The following is a 24,190-nucleotide window of genomic DNA, read 5'->3' on the forward strand; positions in this document are numbered from 1 at the left end:
TACACTGACATATACACACATATATATATATATATATATATATATATATGTATATATACAAACATCATTTGGATCAGACTGATATTTTTTAAATTCACAACATAATTTCCAGTGAAACATGAATATCTGCACGCATTGGCTGACTTACTGAGAAAAAGGAGAAGGAATATATCTTGGCCACTTTGGAACAATCAACTCTTACTAGAATGTCACTATAGCAGGTGTTTGCATATTCTGAACTGCAAAGCATGCAGGCAGATTTACACTCAGTCTGGACAACTTTGTGCTTTGATAAAAAAACAAGGAAAGAAACACAAATAGGTGTTAAACAGTAATGTTAAGTTAACATGCTTATGATACTCCAAACAGATAAACTTGATGATTGGGTGTGAAATATATATATATATATATATATATATATATATATATATATATATATATATATATATATATTTAGTAGGTAGATGAACATATCTTTGACATAGATATTCATATATTTAGTCCTCATTTTATTGTTGTTGTTGTTACTTCTTATTGTTTATACCATGACGAAACAGATCTGTAGAAAACTGTACAAGAATTAACTGAACAATTATCTTCAGCCCAAGATAAAGACTTTTGGGGAAGAATGAACGTCTGGTGAATTACAAAGTACACGTAGAGTTCTCTGTGCTTACAAAGTACACGAAGAGTTCTCTGTGCTTCATTCTTGGCTGTAAAGCTCACACAGAGAAACTTTGGTGGGTTCTGCCAGTGTGTTTACAATCCCACACTTGCCACCAAACGCTGTTGAAACCTGGAGGAGTCCATTCTGAGCACAGACTGGATTGATAGAACAGGCAAGCACATCCATGCCTCAAGCCATAATCTCTGCTCTTCCATTCCCGAGCAAACTTCAACGAACGGAGGCTAAATCAGCACATAAGCCATCTCACTCCAACACATCTTAATAGCAATCCAGTGGACAGAAAACAGAATGAATACAAAAGCAAACAAATGACCTTCCTATGGAATGGTGCAATTCGAGGAATCATTCGTGTTTCTTCTCTTCTCTCTGTTTTTTTTAAACATTTTTCTCATATAATCCTTTTATGTTGTTTTCTTATTTTTTTTTTTGTACAGTGTTATGATGGAACTCCAGTAAAACATGTGAGAGATTTTGAAAAGACCTCTCTTCTGGTTTCAGCTCTGTGAATTGGGATCACATTGAAGTAATCGCACAATGGAGGGGTCACTTTTGGCCCCCTCGATAAATTCGGCTAGAGATAGCTGTCCATCCAGGTTCTTATCCATCTGGCGGAATATTTTATCTGTTCTTTTCTCTGGAGTCGATTCATCTTCAGGCATCTTCATAACCGTGCCTACCATCTTGTAAATAGCCTACAAAGATACACAACACAATCTCTTTAACACATACACATATTCGTTTTCTGTCAACAACTGTTTTTTAATGGAGTTATCCAACTGACATTCAGTTAGTGGAAGACACTATATATAAATATATAAATATTTATATGGTTATATAAACTTGAAGATTTGCCCAGCATCCAGCAGGTCCATGTCCTGAAATGACAAGCCTCCAGAGGATACAGTAAAGGGATACATATTGCTGGAAAAAAAGGACTAGCTAGACAAACAATACTGTTCACAATTTGAAAGGGTCTAATACTTGCCTTGTTTACTGTAAGAGAACCTGATTGCACAAAATATATACTCAGTGTGGGGTGGACCGACAGACTGACAGATGCCCCAAATATACAAACAGTCAGTCCCAAACTCCCCAATCCTTCAGGGCATATATCAAAATTAAGGTTTTGATTACAAACTAGAGACAGCTGTTTTACAAAACAGCAATACACTGCTTGATGATAAGCTGTTCGTGTAAATGCAGTAACTTTTCCTCCTCTATTTTAGTGACAAAGGCATTGGGCATGTGGGCGATGCCTGAGAAACAGAAAATCAATTGAACATGGCATGTGTCCCCCATTATACTGGTTTGCTTAAAAGAAACCTTTAAAAAAAAAATAAAATAAAAATACATATGCGCTAATCAAATCAAATTTTCTGTACTTTTACCAAGAATACTGCCTTTCAGTAAATACCAGACTCATACCTTTAACACCTGTAGTGTTAAAATAGTTTTCAAGTTTGAAAAAAGTTATAATTAATGTCACTTCCTTTTAAATGGTGAAATGAAATTAATTATCTGGGCTATTTTAACAAAATACCAGAATTTGAGCTGATCAGTTTTTCACCAAAAATCTTTCTTATAGCCTCTTTAATACAACTAGGTTTTCAACAGTTTGGACACCTTGTAGCCGTGGACTTCGATTGGATGCATTGAATAATTCAATTTGTATTCCGATTTTAAATGTTACACGTGTAGGCTAAAGCCCAGAACTTGCTTTGCAAAACTGGCTATTGAAGTATCCTCACACCACAATCTGAATCACGACCAATAACTCTTCTTACCCTCTAACACACTGAGTTCCCTCCCCTTAAAAATCCATAACTCATCTGTTGCCATACAGCTGCAAGTCTGAGCTAATTATGGTCGCTTATCTTCTGACCCTTTCATAATGAGACATGTTTCACAGATTAGCTGGGCTGACTGCTAAACTACAGGTCTGCAGGCCTGTATACTGTAGATTGTATGTGGGCGTACAGATCAGCAAGAACTGATCAATGGCGTAGAGACAAGGCTGGGAGACATGCCAGCAAATCCTGCCACGGGCATATTCACGGCATCAGCAGCCAGGGAAAAGCTCCATTATGGACATTTCCTCTCCGATATATGCATGAAAACTACACTATCTGCTTCACATTAATGCATTTGTCGTGTCATGTACACAGGATGGAAAATATTAAGACAGGGGTGCTTATAAATCTATGTCGCGCCAAATGGGTATTATGGTAAGATAATTAATATTAAATATACAAGCAATTATTCCTTTATTTTACTGGTGTTGATAATCTCATTCCAGTATTTTCTTCAACACAAAAGCATCTGGTTTATGTTTGAAGAAAACTTGCCTGGAGTAAACTACTGCCTTCCCCCAGGTAAATGACAATTAAACCGTTTTATTTCAGTCACAGTAAGTGGAACCATAGCTGGATTTGAATCTGTGACTTCACTGGTTAGGGGACATCCAGCTACAATGCTTTATCTGAACAAGACTGTGAGGGAATCAGGCCTCTACCTAACTTATAATAAAGTCAACCAATTATACTCCATGTTGCTAAAGGCCTCATTTCTAAAGAATTTCACAGTTTCTGCTAAAAGCACCTCAAACCAATTTAGATTTCACTGAAGAAGACGTCACTGCATGGATCCAGACCAGGACAGCCAGCCAAGCAAAAGGAACTTTCAGAAAGCTAAAACCTCACAGCTGAAAACCTGGATAATTGATATGTGTGAAAAGTTCGTAAAATTGTTCACATGCTTACTTTTAGTTAAAACCAACGTTACGAGGCAAAAATCATTCCTTCATTCAGTTAAAACCCACCTATCAATCAATCTATTGTTTTACTGCTTTAGATCAGGCTTTCTAAGAGATTTGAATTTAAGGATTTGGAGAGATTTATTTATTTGATTGACTGTTGCGTAAAGCCATTGTCAAGAATGTTGCACTTTAGTTAAAATGATGGTGGGTTTTATGGTTAAAGGAAATGAGACTGCCCTGCCACCAACCTTTGGCAAGTGATATTGGTTGAAGACACAATAGTCAGTGGTTTTCAACAAAAAGGCAGTGCAAATGACCAAACAAGCATCATGCCCTGACCGCTTTTGTCACCAAAGCCCCACAAGCAGTGAGAGTTGTTTTCATTGTTCTTATTTAATACGAAAATACATAAATGATCTTCTGTCAGTACAGATATTTATTTATCTACCTATCTAATTGGTGTTTTATGCCGTAATCAAGAGTATTTCACTTATACGACAGCGGCCAGCATCATGGTGCGAGGAAATGGTACAGAGCCCGGGGGAAACCCACAAGTATTGCTAATCTGATATCGTGGAAAAATAAGAGTCTAACTATCACTATGAAAACCACACTGTGTACCAATTCAAGAGGATCTGGAGTTGTATATTAAGAATGCTACAGACTCAATCCCTTGGGATCTGATAAACTAAGGACATGAATCTGTAATCCAAGGATAGTTACACTCTCAATTTGGACCTAAGTGGATTATATGTAAGACACTGAGTTGTAATCTGAGTATAACTACACTCTTGTGTCTGACCAAACCACTAAAAAGTTATGCTTTAACTTAATACATGAAAAAATAAATAGACTCCTCCATAACAGACTTACCGTAACAATTTCCAACATTTCCTGTCTAGATATGTATCCGTTTCCATCCAGGTCATACATACTAAAGGCCCACTCAAGTTTTTGCTCCAGCTTTCCCCGTGATGTCACACTCAGGGCACAAATAAACTCCCTGAAATCTATAGTTCCGTCGCCGTTTGTATCAAACGTGCGAAACACATGTTCTGCAAACTTTGACGCATCGCCGTACGGGAAAAAGTTTCCGTAAATTTTCTTGAATTCCTCCACAGATAGGTGCCCGCTGGGGCAGTCTTTGAGGAAACCTTTGTACCATTCCTGTAACTCCTCGTCACTGAATTCTGTGTGCTTGCGTAAATCCTCCAGCACTTCTGGCTTCAGCTTGCTGTTCTGCTTTCCCATGGTTACAAACGGCCAAGATTCCTACTCCTCTCTAAAGCAAAAAGAAACCAGGAGCCCAAGATTAAAATTTAATTTGTATACACATAACTACCTTATTTCCTCAACCCATATTTGCATGAGATACATCAGTTTTGAATGTAATTTATGCACCATCTTAAATTTGGAAACAACCTACATGCACATAGGTTAGGTCGGCCAGTTTCACTAAAAAGTGTAATTCTATCAGTCTACACAGAATACTGCCATCAGAATATGCTTCAACAAACATGAGAAAAAGTGGACGAATTACAGCATTCATTTTTCTTTATGTTGTGCTCAAGACTAACTGTCAACATTCATGTACTAGTATCTGGGTGCAGGAAACTGGTCAGGTCCTACAGGAAACCACATGACATATGCCTGAGCTAATTTGTGTATGTATTTTAACGTTCAGGTATCAGGATGGAGCAAACTGGTCAGAGTCTATAGGACACAATATCACCTATGGCTGAGCTAATTTGTGTATGTATTTTAACATTCAGGTATTAGGATGGAGCAAACTGGTCACAGTCTAGTGGACAAAATATCACCTATGGCTGAGCTAATTTGTGTATGTATTTTAACATTCAGGTATCAGGATGGAGCAAACTGGTCACAGTCTAGTGGACACAACATCATATATGACTGAATTTGACCACATATCCTCTGATTTATCAAATACTAGTTGATTTCCCAAAAGAGCCCATTGCACAACTTGGTCAAAGAGGATCCCTGAAGCCTGAAATATAAGTTTAACAGAACCTTTTAAGAGACAATGGGCAACTGGTAAAACTCCTTAGCACCACCGTTCAAAGTACTCTTTTGCTCTTACCCTGCTGTACGTCACACGTATGCGTCTACATATGCTCAGAAAATACATAGGTTGTACACACAAGCACAGAAAAGTCTGGATCTTTTTGGGCGGCCTGTCCAAGTCTCCCATTAAGAACAGTTGTAAAGTGCACGTAAATTATGCAGTCTTCAGGGAGCACTATTAAATGTACTGGAGAAATTTGCATGCATGGACTAACGCGTTAATTATGCCGATTAACGCATTAATTACATGTCACCACATACATACATGTGTTGACATGTGCTTCAAAGTTTCTGCACACGTCAACATACTTTGTGCACAGCGGTTCAACTGTTTAACATACAGATTTAAAAAATGCAAAAAATTTAAGCGAGGAAGAAACTTAGTACCTTAGTCTAAAGACACTACCCTAATTCTCCAACAATTTTAACTGCTTGTGTCGTATGTGGGACGGTCTGCCAGCAACCTACGGATGGTCATAGGTTTCCCCCGGGCTCTGCCTGGTTTCCTCCCACCATAATGCTGGCCGCCGTAGTATAAGTGAAATATTCTTGAGTATAGCAATAAACATCAATCAAATAAATAAATCAAATAAATCAACCGCCTCTGTAACCAATGATTTGAAACATTCTCAGAAAGATATCGGGCTTCGCAATTTCATTGTAGAAGCCTTGCAGATTCTTTAGTGACACTAACAAATCGTTTTATCATCATTTTGATAATAACTGTACGTTTTAATTCCACAGAAAAAAGTGCTTTAGAGGTTGAAAAGGCTGAATATTTATTATATGTGTGTCTGATTGGCCTTGTATTAGCTGGGAACTCTCACTATACATATACAGTACATGTACCACCTGTAACTTTTAAAATACTGTTTAAAACCTGTCACCTACTTTAAATATATCTATCTACAATATATATTTATATCTTATAAAGATTACTTAACACCTTAAAAATACTCAAAAAACAGATTATGTAGCAATCATCACACCCAAATAGTGTCCTATACACTAGATTAATACATCCAACAGATTTCTTACCACTATAGACACACTTCACAGCTACAACGTTAAAATCATGCAGCCTCTGTCAGTCCTGGTATAAATTTAACGTTAACACAGAACAAGAAAGCAATCCAGTTTTAACTCCATGGCCTACATCATTATACATGCAGCCATGGACAGGTGGTCAAGCTATCCATCGGTATATTCACACACACAATTAATACATGTTTGAAGCAGGACTAATGGACTTGAAGTTGACATCCTCTTTAATATTTCATTTCAATCCAATATACTTGGGGTATATTATACTACATACAGTAAGTATGTTAAGTGGCTCATCCTGAGCAATCATGGGGCCATTATCCTGAACTGGACACATATGTGAAAGGAACTTTATGAAACGTACTCAGGGGAATTGCTCACTGTACAACACAACTGCATGTAACCTGCACTGTACACGACTACTGTCTACATGTACACCTATACAGTGAACTTTACAGCTGGCTTCAGGCACGCCAGTTATGTCATTAAAGTTCACACACAAGGTTCAACTCAAGCCAACAAGCACTTGATTTATTAAAGAAGCACTGATGATGCATGTACCTGTATATGGTATACACTCTCTGCAGAGTTCAAACCCTGCATGTTGAACACTTGGTGTAGAATGCAGCTTTATACAGGCTTCATCATCACTATCACACTTCAAGCAGGCTTGAACCATTTCACATGAAAGATTCCACCTCTGGGTGCATTTACATTTATGGTTGTGGTGTCCATGAATGGTGACTATGACATCGCTCTGCACCTGGACAAAGTCTGCACAAACCATCAGAAGTGGGTTCAATCCCAGCCTTGGACAGGGAATTAGTGCTTTCCCCCAATCTCAATTCATCTTGATAATAAGGGCCTGGATGACAATATTACATATAAGTGATATAAGTGATAGTGGGTATCCTAATGGGGCAATTTGTGAAGTCCTTCATCCATTGAACATTGCTTGTCTTCCACCAGTGTATCATGTAAAGCACATGTCACATGTGGGGGAATTCAACAGGATCTTGCCAGAGGTCGGTGACTTAGTTTCCTCCACTCATAAATTAAAAATCCACATAAGTGAAAAAAAAATATTGATTATGGTGTTAAACATCAATCAATCAAAACATTCCAGAAGTCAACTACTGGCAGGATAATGGCTTGCTACTGGTTATTCTAGAATGAGTAAATCTGCCCTGGCTTGTAAATGAATAAACTAACATCAGCCACACCCATGAACTGAATACCTGCAGCAGTCACACAATGATCTTCAGAAAGCAAACCACAAGCATGTGGTTTCAGAGCTCTGCTGGTGTTAAAACTACAGTCCCCACTGCCCGTAGGTGCCCTGAGCTTTGTCCTGCAAACGTTGCTGGTATTAAAACTACAGTCCCCACTGCCCGTAGGTGCCCTGAGCTTAGTCCTGCAAACGTTGCTGGTATTAAAACTACAGTCCCCACTGCCCCTAGGTGCCCTGAGCTTTGTCCTGCAAACGTTGCTGGTATTAAAACTACAGTCCCCACTGCCCGTAGGTGCCCTGAGCTTTGTCCTGCAAACGTTGCTGGTGTTAAAACTACAGTCCCCACTGCCCGTAGGTGCCCTGAGCTTTGTCCTGCAAACGTTGCTGGTATTAAAACTACAGTCCCCACTGCCTGTAGGTGCCCTGAGCTTTGTCCTGCAAACGTCACTTCCTGTTTATACAAGTGGACACACATGCAGCAGGCTTAGGGTGTTAACAGGCATCATGAATCCAGGCAGCTTCTGCTCCTGTTTTCCTGCATGACGTCACAGCAGGAAGAATTGAGGCACTGACCAGTTCATCTGTCCTTTGTTCTGTATGTCTGATTTACACCTACCCACATACATTGACAAACTACACATAAACATATCAAACATTTATCCCCATGTATGTCTAAATCTAAAACTAGTCTCAGTGTTCACATCATGGTAAGTCTTCAGAATTGTAGGTTAATTAATTAATTAATATTTGTTTATTTGATTAGTGTTTTATGCTGTACCCAAGAATATTTCACTTACTGTAAATCTTCAACCTTTTCAACCACTAAAGCATATTTTTCAGTGAAATTTATGCGTACAATTATTATGAAATTGTTAAAAATGATTTTTTTTGTGTGTCATGGAAGATGCAAGCTTCATAAAGCTGTGCATATTATTTCTTTACCCACCACATTTACATGTATTTATTTATTTCATTATGGTTTTATGCCGTACTCAAGAATATTTCACTTATACAACGGCGGCCAGCATTATGATCGGAGGAAACTGGACAGATTCCAAGGGAAACCCACGATCATCAGCAGGTTGCTGGGAGACCTTACCAAGTACGGCCGGAGAGGAAGCCAGCATGAGCTGGACTCACAGCGACTGCATTGGTGAAAGGCTTCTGGTCATTACGTTGCACTAGCGCGCTAAACAATTCAGCCACGGAGGCTCCTCTACCCGCTACAGTTTTGTCAGAAAGCTTCATAATACTGGCTGCAGAGGAGGTTGAAAACGATGAAGAATTAGGGTACACGACAGCAGCCAGCATTAATCAAACAGGACAGCTTAAATTAATAAAATTATCTGTGTACATAGTGTCTGTGACATAAACCATCTCAGTAGATGGCTGCTATGTTAATATCATGAGGGCATAATGTCATTCTCAGCATGTGCTATAGCTTTGCTACATGTAGCTCTTGATAATGCAATTCCAAGATGCCTGAGCAGCCATATTGAATTACATTTATAGATAGTGAAGAAAATAAATCCTGACTGTCCTCTCATTGATGTCAAGCGACGGTGTTGTGTGTGCAGGTAATTATAATAGATCTGGTCATGCACATGGGATAAACAAAAGCACATGGCCATTGCTGTACATATACTGCAACACTGCAGGCTTTGGCTACAATCGTGGATTCAGTTCATGTTCTATATTTTAATGTATATTTATCTACGTTTCTGACTCGAACATGACCCTGTAATGTTTCAAATGTCATAAAGATTCACGAAATCTGTGTGATTGCAGATGGTTACTAATGCTGTAACATAATGACCCATTTTATTATTATTTTTATGTTCTGCAGTGAAGAAAAGCTGGTCAGACACCTTCCAAACAGCCATCTCTTTTTATGCAGCACAATTATAAGAACAGAACAGCTATGCATAATTATGCTGTCAAGCTTTCTTCAAAATGATATGTGTAATATGCAAACATAATTAAAATATGAATCAAAAAATACCTTCCCACGTACGGCCCTGACTTAATTCAGCTGTACTCAGGATTAATTGCCTGCCTGCCTGAGTAAATTAGATTAATACTGACAACTTCATGTACCATGACAGTACAGCCTGCTTACAGGCAGACAGACCGCAAACTATATATGTACATGGCTTAATCAACACATGCAGTTCTGCGACCAAAACAATAACCAAGTACAGGTGCTGTAAGACTCAACCCACACCCCCACCCCTAGAGTCTCACCATCAAACTATGTAGGTACATGTATGTTCAGGGTATGTATGTGAAAAGCATGCAGAATAAAAGAAAATACATGTAAAGTGTGATAACATAACCGGCACGAGATGGCATCACCTTAAGCATACACTGATATTGTGTTTCTTGCCGTGTCAAGGCTTAATGCAGGTTATGAAAGGTTAAATAACTGTTGTGACATGCCACAGGTCCACCACCATGCAGCCTACCATGCAGCCCACCACTAGCCCACCACCAGCCCACCAATAGCACACTTGTAACAGGCTACTAATAATTTCCTGACCATATTTCCACTCACTTTCATCTGCAGAGTTGATCATATCAGTGGCCAAAGGATACTGGTAATCATGTGTGCATTTGCATGAGACTTTCGAATACCAAAATTTACAGTATAACAATGAAAAAAAAAAAAACCCAAAACAACACATACACAAGTGTGAAACATCATTGCATTTCCCCCCTGGGATTGCCCCAGTTTCCCCCCACTACAATCCTGGCTGCTGTTGTATAACTGAACAAGTAAGAAAATAAATATAGCTAATGAAGAAGACGTGGTGGTACTAGCCCTTAGAACTAAACACATTAAAACCTATGTGCCCAGACTTCAATATAAGTTTAATATATAAAGGCTTAACACATGACTGATCTGAATATCATTATAGTGATTAAACTATTGACTGGTCAGGTCCAGACAAAACCACACAATACTATTACACCCAACATGTAACAAGAAAAAAAATACTATGTCCTGTGAGTCTATATGAAGTCTAAAACATAGTGTATTGGCCTAGCTGGCATTCAAGATCGAAACATTCCTCCCACACAAGTATCTAAATAGGTCAAACGCCAAGGCAGATAGATAAATGGCTCTTCAGGATGCCTTGTACAGAGCAAATGTCTTGCCCTGCACCGATTTCCATAAGAACACAAAGCAACAAGTACTGGAGGCAATCTGGTGCAACTATAATAAAGGCCAATTAGTGCACTCTATCTCCAGCCTCGATACAAAATGTCTTTTAAGCACAATGGGAAAATCCAGCAGAGACTTGTTAAATTACACAGATGTTTGCCAAGGACAAGGTTATAAGCAATCATGTTTACACAAAGAGTATAGACAGCCGATGATACAAAGGAAGCTTACTGCATTGCAAATGTGACACTCTGCGATGAGTTGGGTATTACAGCCTGAATGGACAGATTCGTGCGGATTCTTTACACCACATACATACAGCAGAGCATGAGCATGTCCACTGTTCACGTTCCGACAATATGCCGTGTTGCATCAAACTTTCAAGCTAGGTTATGTACACCACAGGTCTACAAGGAACACCTTTTCGTACCAGGCTATCAGTGTACTGAACTGACAAATTTACTGTACAGACAAAAATAGCGTGTTCATCTTGACAGTAGTCTATGTCAACAAAGATGTGTCCAAGTAAACAAGATCTGAAGATTTATAGATATACATGCAAGAATTAATATAAAAGCCAAATAGAAGTTATTGATGAGCATTAAAGGAACATGAATCATGGTTTAATCATTTATGTAATGCAAACAATAGGCATAGTGAGCTTACACTACAGTCAGAATCACAGAAAACACCTTGACTATACATGTATACTAACACTAACACTGGCTTCCCAACCTCAGCTCGGCAAGTCCTTAATCTATCCCCCTTTTTTTTCTTCAATGATTCTTGTTAATTTTTCTTTTGACCTAAAATAGATCCAGGTAATTTGGGACCTACTGTAATTCTTCAGCTTTTTCGCATCTTTGCAAGGTGTTTGTTCAAGCAAATTCTGAAGGCAGTACTCTGTGTAGACTGAAACATTTATACTTGTTGTGAAACACTGACATTTCCCAATCCAACCAATGTAGGTTTGTCTCCAAAATCAAATTATATACATGCATAAATTGCCCTGAAAGATGATTGTTCAAATATGAAAAGGTTGAGGAATTGCGGTATATTGTGAGAATAATGGCAAAGCAGGTGAAGCACACAAACTTACTCAGACCATCCTATCTCTCAGCCACTGGGATAAAATTACTGCCTCTGATAGTCGCCCCCCCCCCCCCCCCCCCCCCACTAACCCCCTGTTAACATACCTATTGTTTTTGCTGATCGAGGCTCTGTATCAATGTGAATGAACTAGTGGAGGGGAAGCTTGTCAGACTATCTGCCAGAATACTTTAACACCACCCCAATAACCAAACCGGTCACATGCACTGTAAACCAGCAATCTCATTCAGTCCTACTAAAAACCACAAAATACTAGGTCAAAATCTTTACCCTAAAGCTTTTATAGCAGAGCCTATTGTCACACTTTCCCACACAGTTGTATCCTCCTCTAAATGCAATTGTTGTCTCGACAGAGAACATATTATCTACCATAAATCTGCAATGGAATTGACACATGCTTTGTACAGACCTCCTATAGATGTTCGTGACGGGCTATACAGAGAAATCCCGTAGCTGCATGTATTGGGAAACACATGACACTGCTGGTGAAGGAGATGTAAACTAAAGGCCTGCATAACTACTGCTGTTCTCAAACATGAAACAGTAACACATGCCATACATACTGGTGCATAGCAAGTCACAGATGCCACACCTGTAACAGTAACAACCATGGCACACTTCCAACAATCTTAACGAAAACAAATTTTTTTTTTAAATTTTTCTAATAAATCACATTTTGGATTGCCTTAAAATGTAGAAACTGTGTTTCCCACAAAAAAAAAAATTATGGTAATTCACTATAGGACAAAACAGGCTATGTACCGACAACGTTACCAAGGGCATATCTATATGAAAGTGGATGATCAATGTGGATTATCATCTGTTAAGCAGCATATCTTATGTCCACAGGATAAGTACATCATTAGCAACAGCTTTAGCGATCATTATTACATCCAATTTGATCATTGCAATCCAAAATGCCAATTAATATTTGACAAACGTACATGTACATATGGCATACTCAAAGGTACCTTCATTATCCGACAGAGACAGCTAGCTCAAGTAGAACTTACAAGGCATGTGACAATCTCAGAGATTAAGATGCACCAACTAATACCCAAGAACTACATGGCCTGCCATTAAAACCGATTCAAGAAATCAGCAGTGACAACCTCTGTAATTAATAATGTCCCTAAATTGGCACTGCATGAACATTGCGATCAACAATGTCAATAAAATGGCCAGAACACCTGCTGTCAAATTTATGGCTCACTGATAAACCTGATAACCATGCTGTACATTGAACATGCATTTAAAGATTAAACTTGACCCTAGACAATGAAATTTATTAGTAAATTTTTAAAGTTTCATAAAGATATGACCGCCTTCATTATTTACATCAGGATTTCTTTCATTAACATAAAAAAGCCATATTTCACATATATGTATTTACATGTAGATATCACTATAGTTATTTCATTTTGGTGTTTCACATACAGGTATTTAGATATCACTTTTGTTATTACACTTTGGAGTTTCACATACAGGTATTTAGATATCCCTTTTGTTGTTACATTTGACCTTTCACATACAGGTATTTAGATATCACTTTTGTTGTTACATTTGGCATTTCAAATACAGGTATTTAGATATCACTTTTGTTATTACACTTTGGAGTTTCACATACAGGTATTTAGATATCACTTTTGTTATTACATTTTGGAGTTTCACATACATATATTTAGATATCACTTTTGTTGTTACATTTGGCGTTTCATATACAGGTATTTAGATATCACTTTTGTTGTTACATTTGGCATTTCACATACAGGTATTTAGATATCACTTTTGTTATTACATTTTGGTGTTTCACATACAGGTATTTACATATCACTTTGGTTGTTACATTTGGCATTCACATACAGGTATTTACATATCACTTTGGTTGTTACATTTTGGAGTTTCACAAACAGGTATGGTGAAAAATATGACCTCAGAAAAGAAAAGAAACATTTTGTTTCCTGATATTCCAATCTGTGCTCAGTTGGATATGACATCATAATACACTTTTACATTCCTATACATTTAAACACACAACATCATAAATCATATCACGTACGTCAAACTTTTTGCAGGCCTATGGCTGAAAGACACTGTTTAACCTGTTTTGACAAAAAAAAAAATCATATCATCACCTCAAGAGTGCATGGACATCAGAACAATCTTCATCTATAACTTCATTTTTATTAATATTGCTATGCTTTCAATCCATATATAATCATTTCAAATCTGACCTATGATACAGAACAGAATTTTGATAACTACAATTATTAATACCTGCAGCAAAGTAAACTGGAGTCAAAGATCAAATGAATAACCAAACAAATCGATCAAGTGACATAAACAGGCATTTTTATCCCATGCTAAATATATGCAAAATTTACATGCCAAAATCAAGCTACTTTTCAGACTTGATCTGAGATGGCAACAAATGATTGCGTTCACACACAATCAGACTATATTTCACACAGTTATCACACAGAACCCAAAACTTGACAAACAGTTTGATGGACAGGGCCAATTAACATCCCTTGCTTTCATGGGATAAAAATACCTGGTCAAAAACTAAAAACAAAAACTTAAGAACACATGATTTTTCATAAGATAAAACATGTAAATATGCTATATCTTCATAAAAATCTAAAAAAGACTTTCCAACTCTATGTATACCATACCATTACATGTGAAACTGTCCAGCACACATACCAATACCTTGACAACTACAGGGATCAATGATAAATGTTAACATATCCTTGTAAAGCTCTCCTAGGTTTGAATGTACACCAGCAACTTCAGAATCATGCTATCAATGAGATCTTTGCATACCTGTGGGAGCACTGTTTGGATATATATACATACAGGGATACATCGGAAAGGGTTTATATACATGCGCACGAAGAAATCATCAGGATATCTGTAACTCTTCTACCTGAATCGTCTCACCTGTTCCAATAGGCTTACCTAGACATATCATGTGTGCTGGTGTGTACACCACTGGCTGGTTACTGCACCTATAGCTAGCCATATACTAGTATAGCTCCCGTGCACCCAGGTTTATACTACTGATATGCAGGTTCTGGATATGTATATGAACCTATCAACTGGTCTACGTGCAGCCTTGGGAAATTCAGAAATGCCTATGTAAGAATTCATTCACAAAATCTCCTGTGTATCTTCACTGGCATCAATGCTGGGGATAGGCTGGCATCGGGGCATGTTTGCTGACTTGTGTGCGCAGACAGACTGGCAGCAAATATATCTCAGGTACCGGCACTGTACGTGCAATACAAATGTTTGCTCAGAAACCTTCAAATCTAACGAGAGGTAACAATATTCTCCATGCTTTCATAACAGGAAGATGGCTATTATTCTATTATGCAAAGAGCTAGCTAGTGCACATCACACACAACCAAAGTATGAATTTTTATTCCATGGTACTTAATCATCTACTTCTATAACTGACAGATGTGTATAATTATATATCTACATGAAGAATGAATTGCTTTATTCATGATCAATGATTTCTGTAAAGTACCCAAAGACTACAAATATGTCGTGTTAACATGTTGCAGAAAATCTGTCTGATATTTACAAAATTAACTGACTGATATTTTACCTGAAAAAAAAATAAACATATACAACAAAGCTAAATCTAATTACAATGGTTGGAATAATTAAATCTCTGGATGAGCTTAATTTCAAGAATACAGAATTCACATCAACTTTAATTTCTATTCAAGTTTCCCAAGAGTTTATGAAAAGATCACATGTAAAGCAAAACATTTCTTACATGTACAACATAGTGCAATACATGTACAACACAGTGCAACACATGTAGAACAGTACAACAGTACAACACATGTACAACAGTGCAACACATGTACAACAGTGCAACACACGTACAACACATGTACAACAGTACAACACATGTACAACAGTACAACACACATACAACACATGTACAACAGTACAACACATGTACAACAGTACAACACACATACAACACATGTACAACAGTACAACAGTACAACACATGTACAACAAACATACAACAGTACAACACACATACAACAGTACAAACCTACAGTGTCACAGTCAAGCAGATTGTACTGCTGCTGCTCTGCCTATGACTCAGTAATATTATGTTTTAAGCCATGTTCACATGTCGCACATCACACTGACTCAAAATAACAGGACAAGCTCTGTGTCATGCGAATTATACCTTTCAACTAAAATCCACTGATGGTGTGACACCTGCTTCTATTTTGTTTTTATTTTGACGATCATGTCAAACTGGACACTGTGAATATAGAGCTCTACTAAGTGACATTCAATACCACCTTCACAACATGTGTGTTAATTCATAATTAACAGATCAATACAGCGGCCCCATGAACACTATAAATGCATCATTGGCATTCATACCTAAAATAAAAGAAAGCTAAAATATGAAGTAAGGTTCATCACACACACAACTGAAAACTATGCAGAAAAATTACTTATATTTATTTTTTCAGATTTTTACTGACAGTATCTAGGAACTCTGATGTCACATCACCTTTTTTCCCCTGATGTTCACCCGAAAGATGAAATTTTAGGGAGCATTATTTCAGTCATCATTTTCATGGATAAAAAGAGCTATTTTAACATTCAGTGTCATTACTTACTAGAGTTGAAAAAATGTCCTATGACGTCAGCGTTCCTAACCTAAGATAGTATGGTCCATACATCCCACCTTAAAATTCAAATGTCTGAGCATCTTTAACTTTTGACAAAAATCTAAAAAAACAAATGAAAGCATATTTATGGATAGTTTCAAGTGGTCTATTTAGTGATGCCTTCTTCGATTTTTAGAGGTGTTTACCTTTAAATTCGAGATGTTCGAGATGATCATTCAGTTGATCATCATTCAAATCATGGCTTCAACATAAATACAGCTCTTCAATGGGGACCTGTCAAATGCCTAGCTGGCGGCTGGACCTTGACGTTTTCAACTGACATCAAATGTTTCTTTCAAAGCTCGTCATGATGGCCTCACATAAAAGACAAAACGATGTTACATGGCAACTAGCCTACAATTCATTTTTGATGTAACAATGGCTCAATGTCCTGCTTCACACTAGTTCTACCTCATAGGATTAAAAAGTATCCGGCCAGTTCTCTGCTAAGCAATGTTACACGAGGCCATAAAGGGAAACAACTCTTATCAGACAATAAACTCCATAACAATCCCTGAAGTTTTAGATTTGCCAGCCTATGTATATACAGTATATACAGGATATACAGGAAACCCAGGGGAGACTTGATTAGTGGGTCTATAAAATATTGACATCTTGCATGTTCGACCAGTATATTCCAGTGACAAATGCAATGCTCCTCCAAAAAGCGTGTGGATTTTCCTCTTCCATATTCCTACGTCAATATGCAACACCCACAATGGCAATGTGGAACTATAACCCCCTGAGCACTGAGCGTACGCAGGCTGGTTGAGTGGGGTAATGGGTTAGTTTGATTATTCTGTACAAAAAACGCACCAATTCCACCAAATAGGCCTACAAGTGTATGAACTGTCCACCCAGTCAGAGCCACTATGCAGTGACCTGCTGCAATGTCAGTTCTACAGAGTGATTCAGCTTCTGCTCATTCTCAAATCGTCACACCAATACCTCTGCAGCCTGGGTGAATTAGAAACCTATGCCCTCCTTCAAATTTTGTCTGCATTGCCCTTGTGCTGGAGGAGAATTATGGTTCAACTGGCACAATTCAGCTCCCGACTAATCAACAAATCCCTTAATGAATGAAGCGAATCCGTCCAGCCGATCACATCACGTCACATTCTCTTGCTGCTAGCACATTATCTTGATGAAGTGAATGGCACTGTCACAATTAGCCAATACTGTTACCGTGGGGACAAGCTTGGGAATTGTACTCTCAGATCATCTTGGAAAACATTCAATCCTGCCTAAATTAGAGGGTTCAATAGCCTCCTCGGTACAGGATCGAGCATAAAATCCACACTGTCGTCTTATTATTGAAGCATTACTGACTGATGCGGAATAAAGTTCCGCCACATGGGCCATGTTTTCATGAAAATTCCACTCCAAAATAAATCTGACAGAAACTGACTTATGACACAGTGGCTAACATGTGTGTTGTATAAAATCACATGATCCTTGAGTGATCATTTCATGTCTTCATTAAACTACTGGTTTACCTTAAACAGGAAGAATCAAGACAGAAGAAACTATTGGCCAGGCACTAACATGACAGCGAAACAGTACAAACAAATAACAAAGTGGTCCATGGTGTCGTGGTTTAACAGAGGTGCTTAAACCACCTCAACGTGACGGAACCACAACGTGACGGAAATTGCTGAAACTCATCAAGAGCAGGTTCAAAACCAGACATCGTCAGGGAATTACTAGATTTCCTCCCTCTCAATGCTTGTGGGGCCTTGTTGACAATAAGTGTCCTTGTTGACAATAAGTGGTCAACAATGCTCATATTTCCATTTGCCAAGATAGTTTAAAGTTCGTTTAAGAACTGTCTTCCACCTATATGGTGTACGCAAGTCTGTACGTGTGGGAAAGTCTGTCAGTAAATTCTCAATTAAATGCTGGTGCAAAAAAAAAGGCAAACTATCTCACATATCTCATAATTTTGTCATTTTAGCACTTCTGAGCTATATACAAAAAGTCTGAATTATTGAAATCAAAAAGTATACTAGGGAAGGGTTAGTGGCATGAAGTGACACAGCAAAGAGCTCACAAACAATTCATGCGTATCAAAACTAATTGTTATCACGTCAAGAGAGGTGGTAAGCATTGTCACACAATGTGTGGTGATTCGAAGGGACTGCAGAGAACAACGTGACGGAAATTACAAAGCAATACAGTACGGGTTCACCATGGTATGCAAAGACGAGTATGTCAGAGCAGAATTAAGTTCCACCAGTACACTAAAACCATAGTAACGATTAAAACAAGATCTGCAGCTCCCTTTGTGAAATGATGGGGACAGTGGAGCTAACTGTATACATGTACCATATTGTCTTTGTAAACACCCATTATCACCTTCTCGATAGACAAACATCATGACTGTTTTCACATACCACCATTATCTTTGTCAATACCTAACAATTATTGCTGCCTCTATTACCAATGGTATTACCATTACCATTGTATTTGCATACAACCGTTAGCAAGGTCAATATACCTCTTTCTCTATCCAATCATTATTTAACCATGCACTTGTCTTTATATGTAACCATTACCATGTTCTCTAAACATATACACAACCATTAATACCACTGCATCTGTATGCAATCATTATCTAGTTTATCCAAACATCTGCACGTCATCTCTGTATATACAACTATTACCACTCTATACAACCATTTTCAGTGTCAAAATAAACAATCACTACAACTCTCCTTATATACAACCAGGGGGGGCCTCCGTGGCTCAGTTGGTGAGCGCGCTAGCGCAGCGTTATGACCCAGGAGTCTCTCACCAATGTGGTCGATGTGAGTTCGAGTCCATCTCATGCTGGCTTCTGCCGTATGTGGGAAGGTCTGCCATCAACCAGCGAATGGTCGTGGGTTTCCCCCGGGCTCTGCCCGGTTTCCTCCCACCATAATGCTTGCAGCCGTCATACAAGTGAAATATTCTTGAGTACGGCGTAAATCACCAATCAAATAAATAAAATAAATAATTATATACAACCATTACCACTCCACACGTACACAATATGTAATTCTCACTGTATCTATACACAACTATTACCACTACATCTGTAATACCAATACCACTGTCTCTACCTAACCATTATTACCACTGAATTTATACATAACCATTTCCACTGCATATCTGTATACTCTAATTCTTCAACCTTTCTGCATGTTTCCTGGGTGTTTATTCAAAGATATTCTCAAGGCATTATTCTGTGCAGACTGATATAAGCATATGAATTGTGTTAAGCCCTGATATGGGCCAATCCAACCAGATCAAAAATGTGAATAAATTGCTCTGAGTCTTGCTGTTTCAGATGCGAAAAGGTGGAGGAATTAGGGTACAACCATTACCACATACTGAACCTGTACACAACAATTACCGTCTGTATACAACCGTTACTACGGTATGTGCATTCAGCCATAATTACCCCTATACATGTATACAACCATTACCACATACTGAACCTGTACACAACAATTACCGTCTGTATACAACCGTTACTACGGTATGTGCATTCAGCCATAATTACCCCTATACATGTATACAACCATTACCACATACTGAACCTGCACACAACAATCACCGTCTGTATACAACCGTTACTACGGTATGTGCATTCAGCCATAATTACCCCTATACATGTATACAACCATTACCACATACTGAACCTGCACACAACAATCACCGTCTGTATACAACCGTTACTACTGTATGTGCATTCAGCCATAATTACCCCTATACATGTATACAACCATTACCACATACTGAACCTGCACACAACAATTACCGTCTGTATACAACCGTTACTACGGTATGTGCATTCAGCCATAATTACCCCTATACATGTATACAACCATTACCACATACTGAACCTGCACACAACAATTACCGTCTGTATACAACCGTTACTACGGTATGTGCATTCAGCCATAATTACCCCTATACATGTATACAACCATTACCACATACTGAACCTGCACACAACAATTACCGTCTGTATACAACCGTTACTACGGTATGTGCATTCAGCCATAATTACTCCTATATGTTGTATACATACCAATACTACTCATTTGTCTCCAATAATATTCTCATTGTCTGTATCTAAATGTTGTTATGGAATTCTATTAAAATTGTCTCTATATAGGCAAAAATTGCACAGAATTGTACATAAAAACACAAAACCATTCTTTCACCATAAACAATACCAGTGTCAAATATATATGTAAATACTGCAAAAGTTTCTGCGCCTAAATATTTAATGGTAGACCATTTTACTCTGTATGCAAACTTTCCCATAAGCCTCCCTTAATACAGCACGTTTCCACTGACTTATGTACACAGGGAGTGATGAGCTGCCATCTATTTGACTCAGAGCTCCTGTAGTGTGGTGAAGAAACTTGCCTCATCATACAGCACACTTCCATTGACTTATGTACACAGGCAGTGAAGAGTTGCCATCTATTTGACTCAGAGCTGCTGCAGTGTGGTGGAAAAGCTTGCCTCACCATACACCACCTTGATTACCAGTGGTCTGTATATGTCCCCCAGCGACAAACTTAATGTGATAACAACACGGAAATTCTGAATGGCACTGTGTGAGGGCAGTGGTCAGTCAGACAGACATCCATTAGCTACTGGACAGCAGCCAGCCTCACCGGCCACTTGGGGACACTGGCTAATAAAGGCCTAGTGGACAGTATACCCAGTCTTAATTCCCAGAGCCTCTGACCAGCTACAGGCCAGAAAGGCTGACAATGTTTTTACACATGGGCCATTCAGAAGAGAGCCAAATCTGTGTATCCTATACATAGCTAATCTGCTTATTTGCAATTTGTTATATTATATTATATAGAGAGTGAAGACCAAATGTGTAGATCCATCTTCTTTAGCTGCAAGTTAATTGTTAATACTGTGGAATAGATGAATAGATGGTATTCACAGCTGATTACAACAATTTTTTTATTTATTTCACATTGACCTACAAGGTGTTTATTCAAGCATATTCTGAAGGCATTATTCTCTGCACTCTGATACAATTATACTTCTTGAGAACTCCTGAAATTGGCCAATCCAACCACTGCAGTTTTATCTCCAACATCAACTTAAAAATGTGCAAAAATTGCACTGAAATTTGTTCCTTTATATCCAAAAAGGTTGAGGAATTATGGTATTTATTTATTTGATTGGTACAAGATTTTTTCACTCATTTTGATAGCTTAACGGATGTACAGGAGGGCCTGGAGTTAAACCCTCAGCCTTCATTAGCTACCTGACAAACCTATATCAAACACATTTGTTTATTTATTTAGATATTTATATGATTGCAACTATAACAATATGCATGCTTAAGAATTGTTATTACTTCTATGACAGTGACTTTTAGGGAGATACTGGTAAACTCTCTCATGTCTGACAGTTACACCTCATTGGTATAATGAAGACAAACGGTCTTCACTGAACACTGTGGAAGACCAAAAGAACGCTGTCCACCATTATGAATGCAGAATGAATGATTGGGATTTAACATCGTATTTATAATTTATCAGTCATACGATGACAAGGAGACATTAGGTGTGTGTATATATACTGCATGTGTCTTCTTGTGGCAGGACGACTTCATGCCACCAAAGTTCTGCCGCCAATGAAGTATCACGCCGAAGACACCAGACATGACACCCTAACCAGTCACATAATACTGACACTGGGCCAACCAGTCCTGTTTCCTTCCTCTAACGGCTCAGTGCAGAGAGCCAAGCGAGGCAGCAACAAGTACCACTATTAAGGTCTTTGGTGGGTCACGACCCAGGTTTGATCCAGGGTCCCCTGACTTTGAGGCCGACACTCTAACCATTAGGCTACCAAGGTGGTCTTAAACCAGAATAAAAATTTAAGCCCCCAAAACTTTTGGCCCTGGGGAATCTAGTAAATTTGTTGTCCAAGAATGTGACAGGCCCCATATCTTGTATGACCTAGCAACAAAAAGGCAAGCACCTTATCCACTTAGTGACAGCCTGCTTAACCCACTGATTTTGTATAATGTGCATCAAATTTGAGGGTGATTGGGCCAGTAGGCCAGAGTAACAGAGTCTTAATGTGATTAAATTAGAATACCTTAATGTAATTATATACATCAAAGGTTTGAGAAACTGACACCTAACACATACCACACCTGCAGAATGTACACCACATCCATAACCATGGCAACAATTACTTAACCCATTTCTTATTTAATACTGAATACCATAACTGGAGGATACTCTCAATCTGTTCCAGTTTTCAAGGGATTGTCAAATGACAGTGAGCAAACTTCACGCTGTCACTTCACATTTAGACACCTACATGTGTAATTAGCACTCACCTCACTGCATGGTCAAGGCGTTATAAGATAAAGCAAAGGTTACATGATAAAATGTCACCAACAGCAGGGGAAAGCAAAAATATGATCGCTTATTGTTTTATACATATCATACTAAAGACTTTGTCACTTATGCAAAGTACACAACATAAAGGGCAACCACTGATATTGGGCAAGACACTGATGAACTTTCACACATGTAGACATATGCTCATACTCACCATAATGGTTCTAGACAAGTGGTCTTAATGAACATCAAACTGAACAAACGGCGACATAAATCTTGTCAGTCCCTTATGTCACCACGGCCCCAACAAGCAGCCAGAGCAGGGGACAGGTAGGGAAAAAAAACTAACAACAAATATTAACGTGTGTTGAAACTCACCTTTGCAGTTTTAGAAGTCAGCTAGATGTGTAGATACCTGTAGCACCTGACCATACATGAAGACTTGATCAAATTAAGAGGCAATCTGTAAAACAATGAATATAGGTAAACATGGTTATTCATGTACATGTAGTCAGCTGGTAACATCCAAGCAAACATACATGTACATGTAGTCAGCTGGTAACATCCAAGCAAACATACATGTACATGTAGTTAGCTGTTAACATCCAAGCAAACATACATGTACATGTAGTCAGCTGGTAACATCCAAGCAAACATACATGTACATGTAGTTAGCTGTTAACATCCAAGCAAACATACATGTACATGTAGTCAGCTGGTAACATCCAAGCAAACATACATGTACATGTAGTCAGCTGGTAACATCCAAGCAAACATACATGTACATGTAGTCAGCTGGTAACATCCAAGCAAACATACATGTACATGTAGTCAGCTGGTAACATCCAAGCAAACATACATGTACATGTAGTCAGCTGGTAACATCCAAGCAAACATACATGTACATGTAGTCAGCTGGTAACATCCAAGCAAACATACATGTACATGTAGTTAGCTGGTAACATCCAAGCAAACATACATGTACATGTAGTCAGCTGGTAACATCCAAGCAA

General features: G+C 38.3%; 1 protein-coding gene across 4 annotated transcripts in view; it reads right to left on the reverse strand.

Moving 5' to 3' along the window:
- Positions 1-461: 461 nt before the first annotated feature.
- LOC135471949 (neurocalcin homolog) overlaps positions 462-24,190 on the reverse strand; it is a 197,017-nt gene continuing 173,288 nt past the window's right edge. For 3 of the 4 annotated variants that reach the window (XM_064751412.1, XM_064751413.1, XM_064751414.1), the window contains 3 exons: positions 23,556-23,640; positions 4,317-4,725; positions 462-1,380 (listed from right to left, as the gene is read on the reverse strand). In XM_064751412.1, coding sequence (XP_064607482.1) covers positions 1,183-1,380; positions 4,317-4,694 — 576 coding nt within the window. In that variant the 5' untranslated portion in view covers positions 4,695-4,725; positions 23,556-23,640 and the 3' untranslated portion in view covers positions 462-1,182. Of the gene's footprint in view, positions 1,381-4,316; positions 4,726-11,200; positions 11,337-23,555; positions 23,641-24,190 lie in introns of those variants that run through there. The other variant, XM_064751415.1, reaches the window with a different exon arrangement.

This window comes from Liolophura sinensis, chromosome 7, assembly GCF_032854445.1.
Source record: "Liolophura sinensis isolate JHLJ2023 chromosome 7, CUHK_Ljap_v2, whole genome shotgun sequence".
Lineage (NCBI taxonomy): Eukaryota > Metazoa > Mollusca > Polyplacophora > Chitonida > Chitonidae > Liolophura > Liolophura sinensis.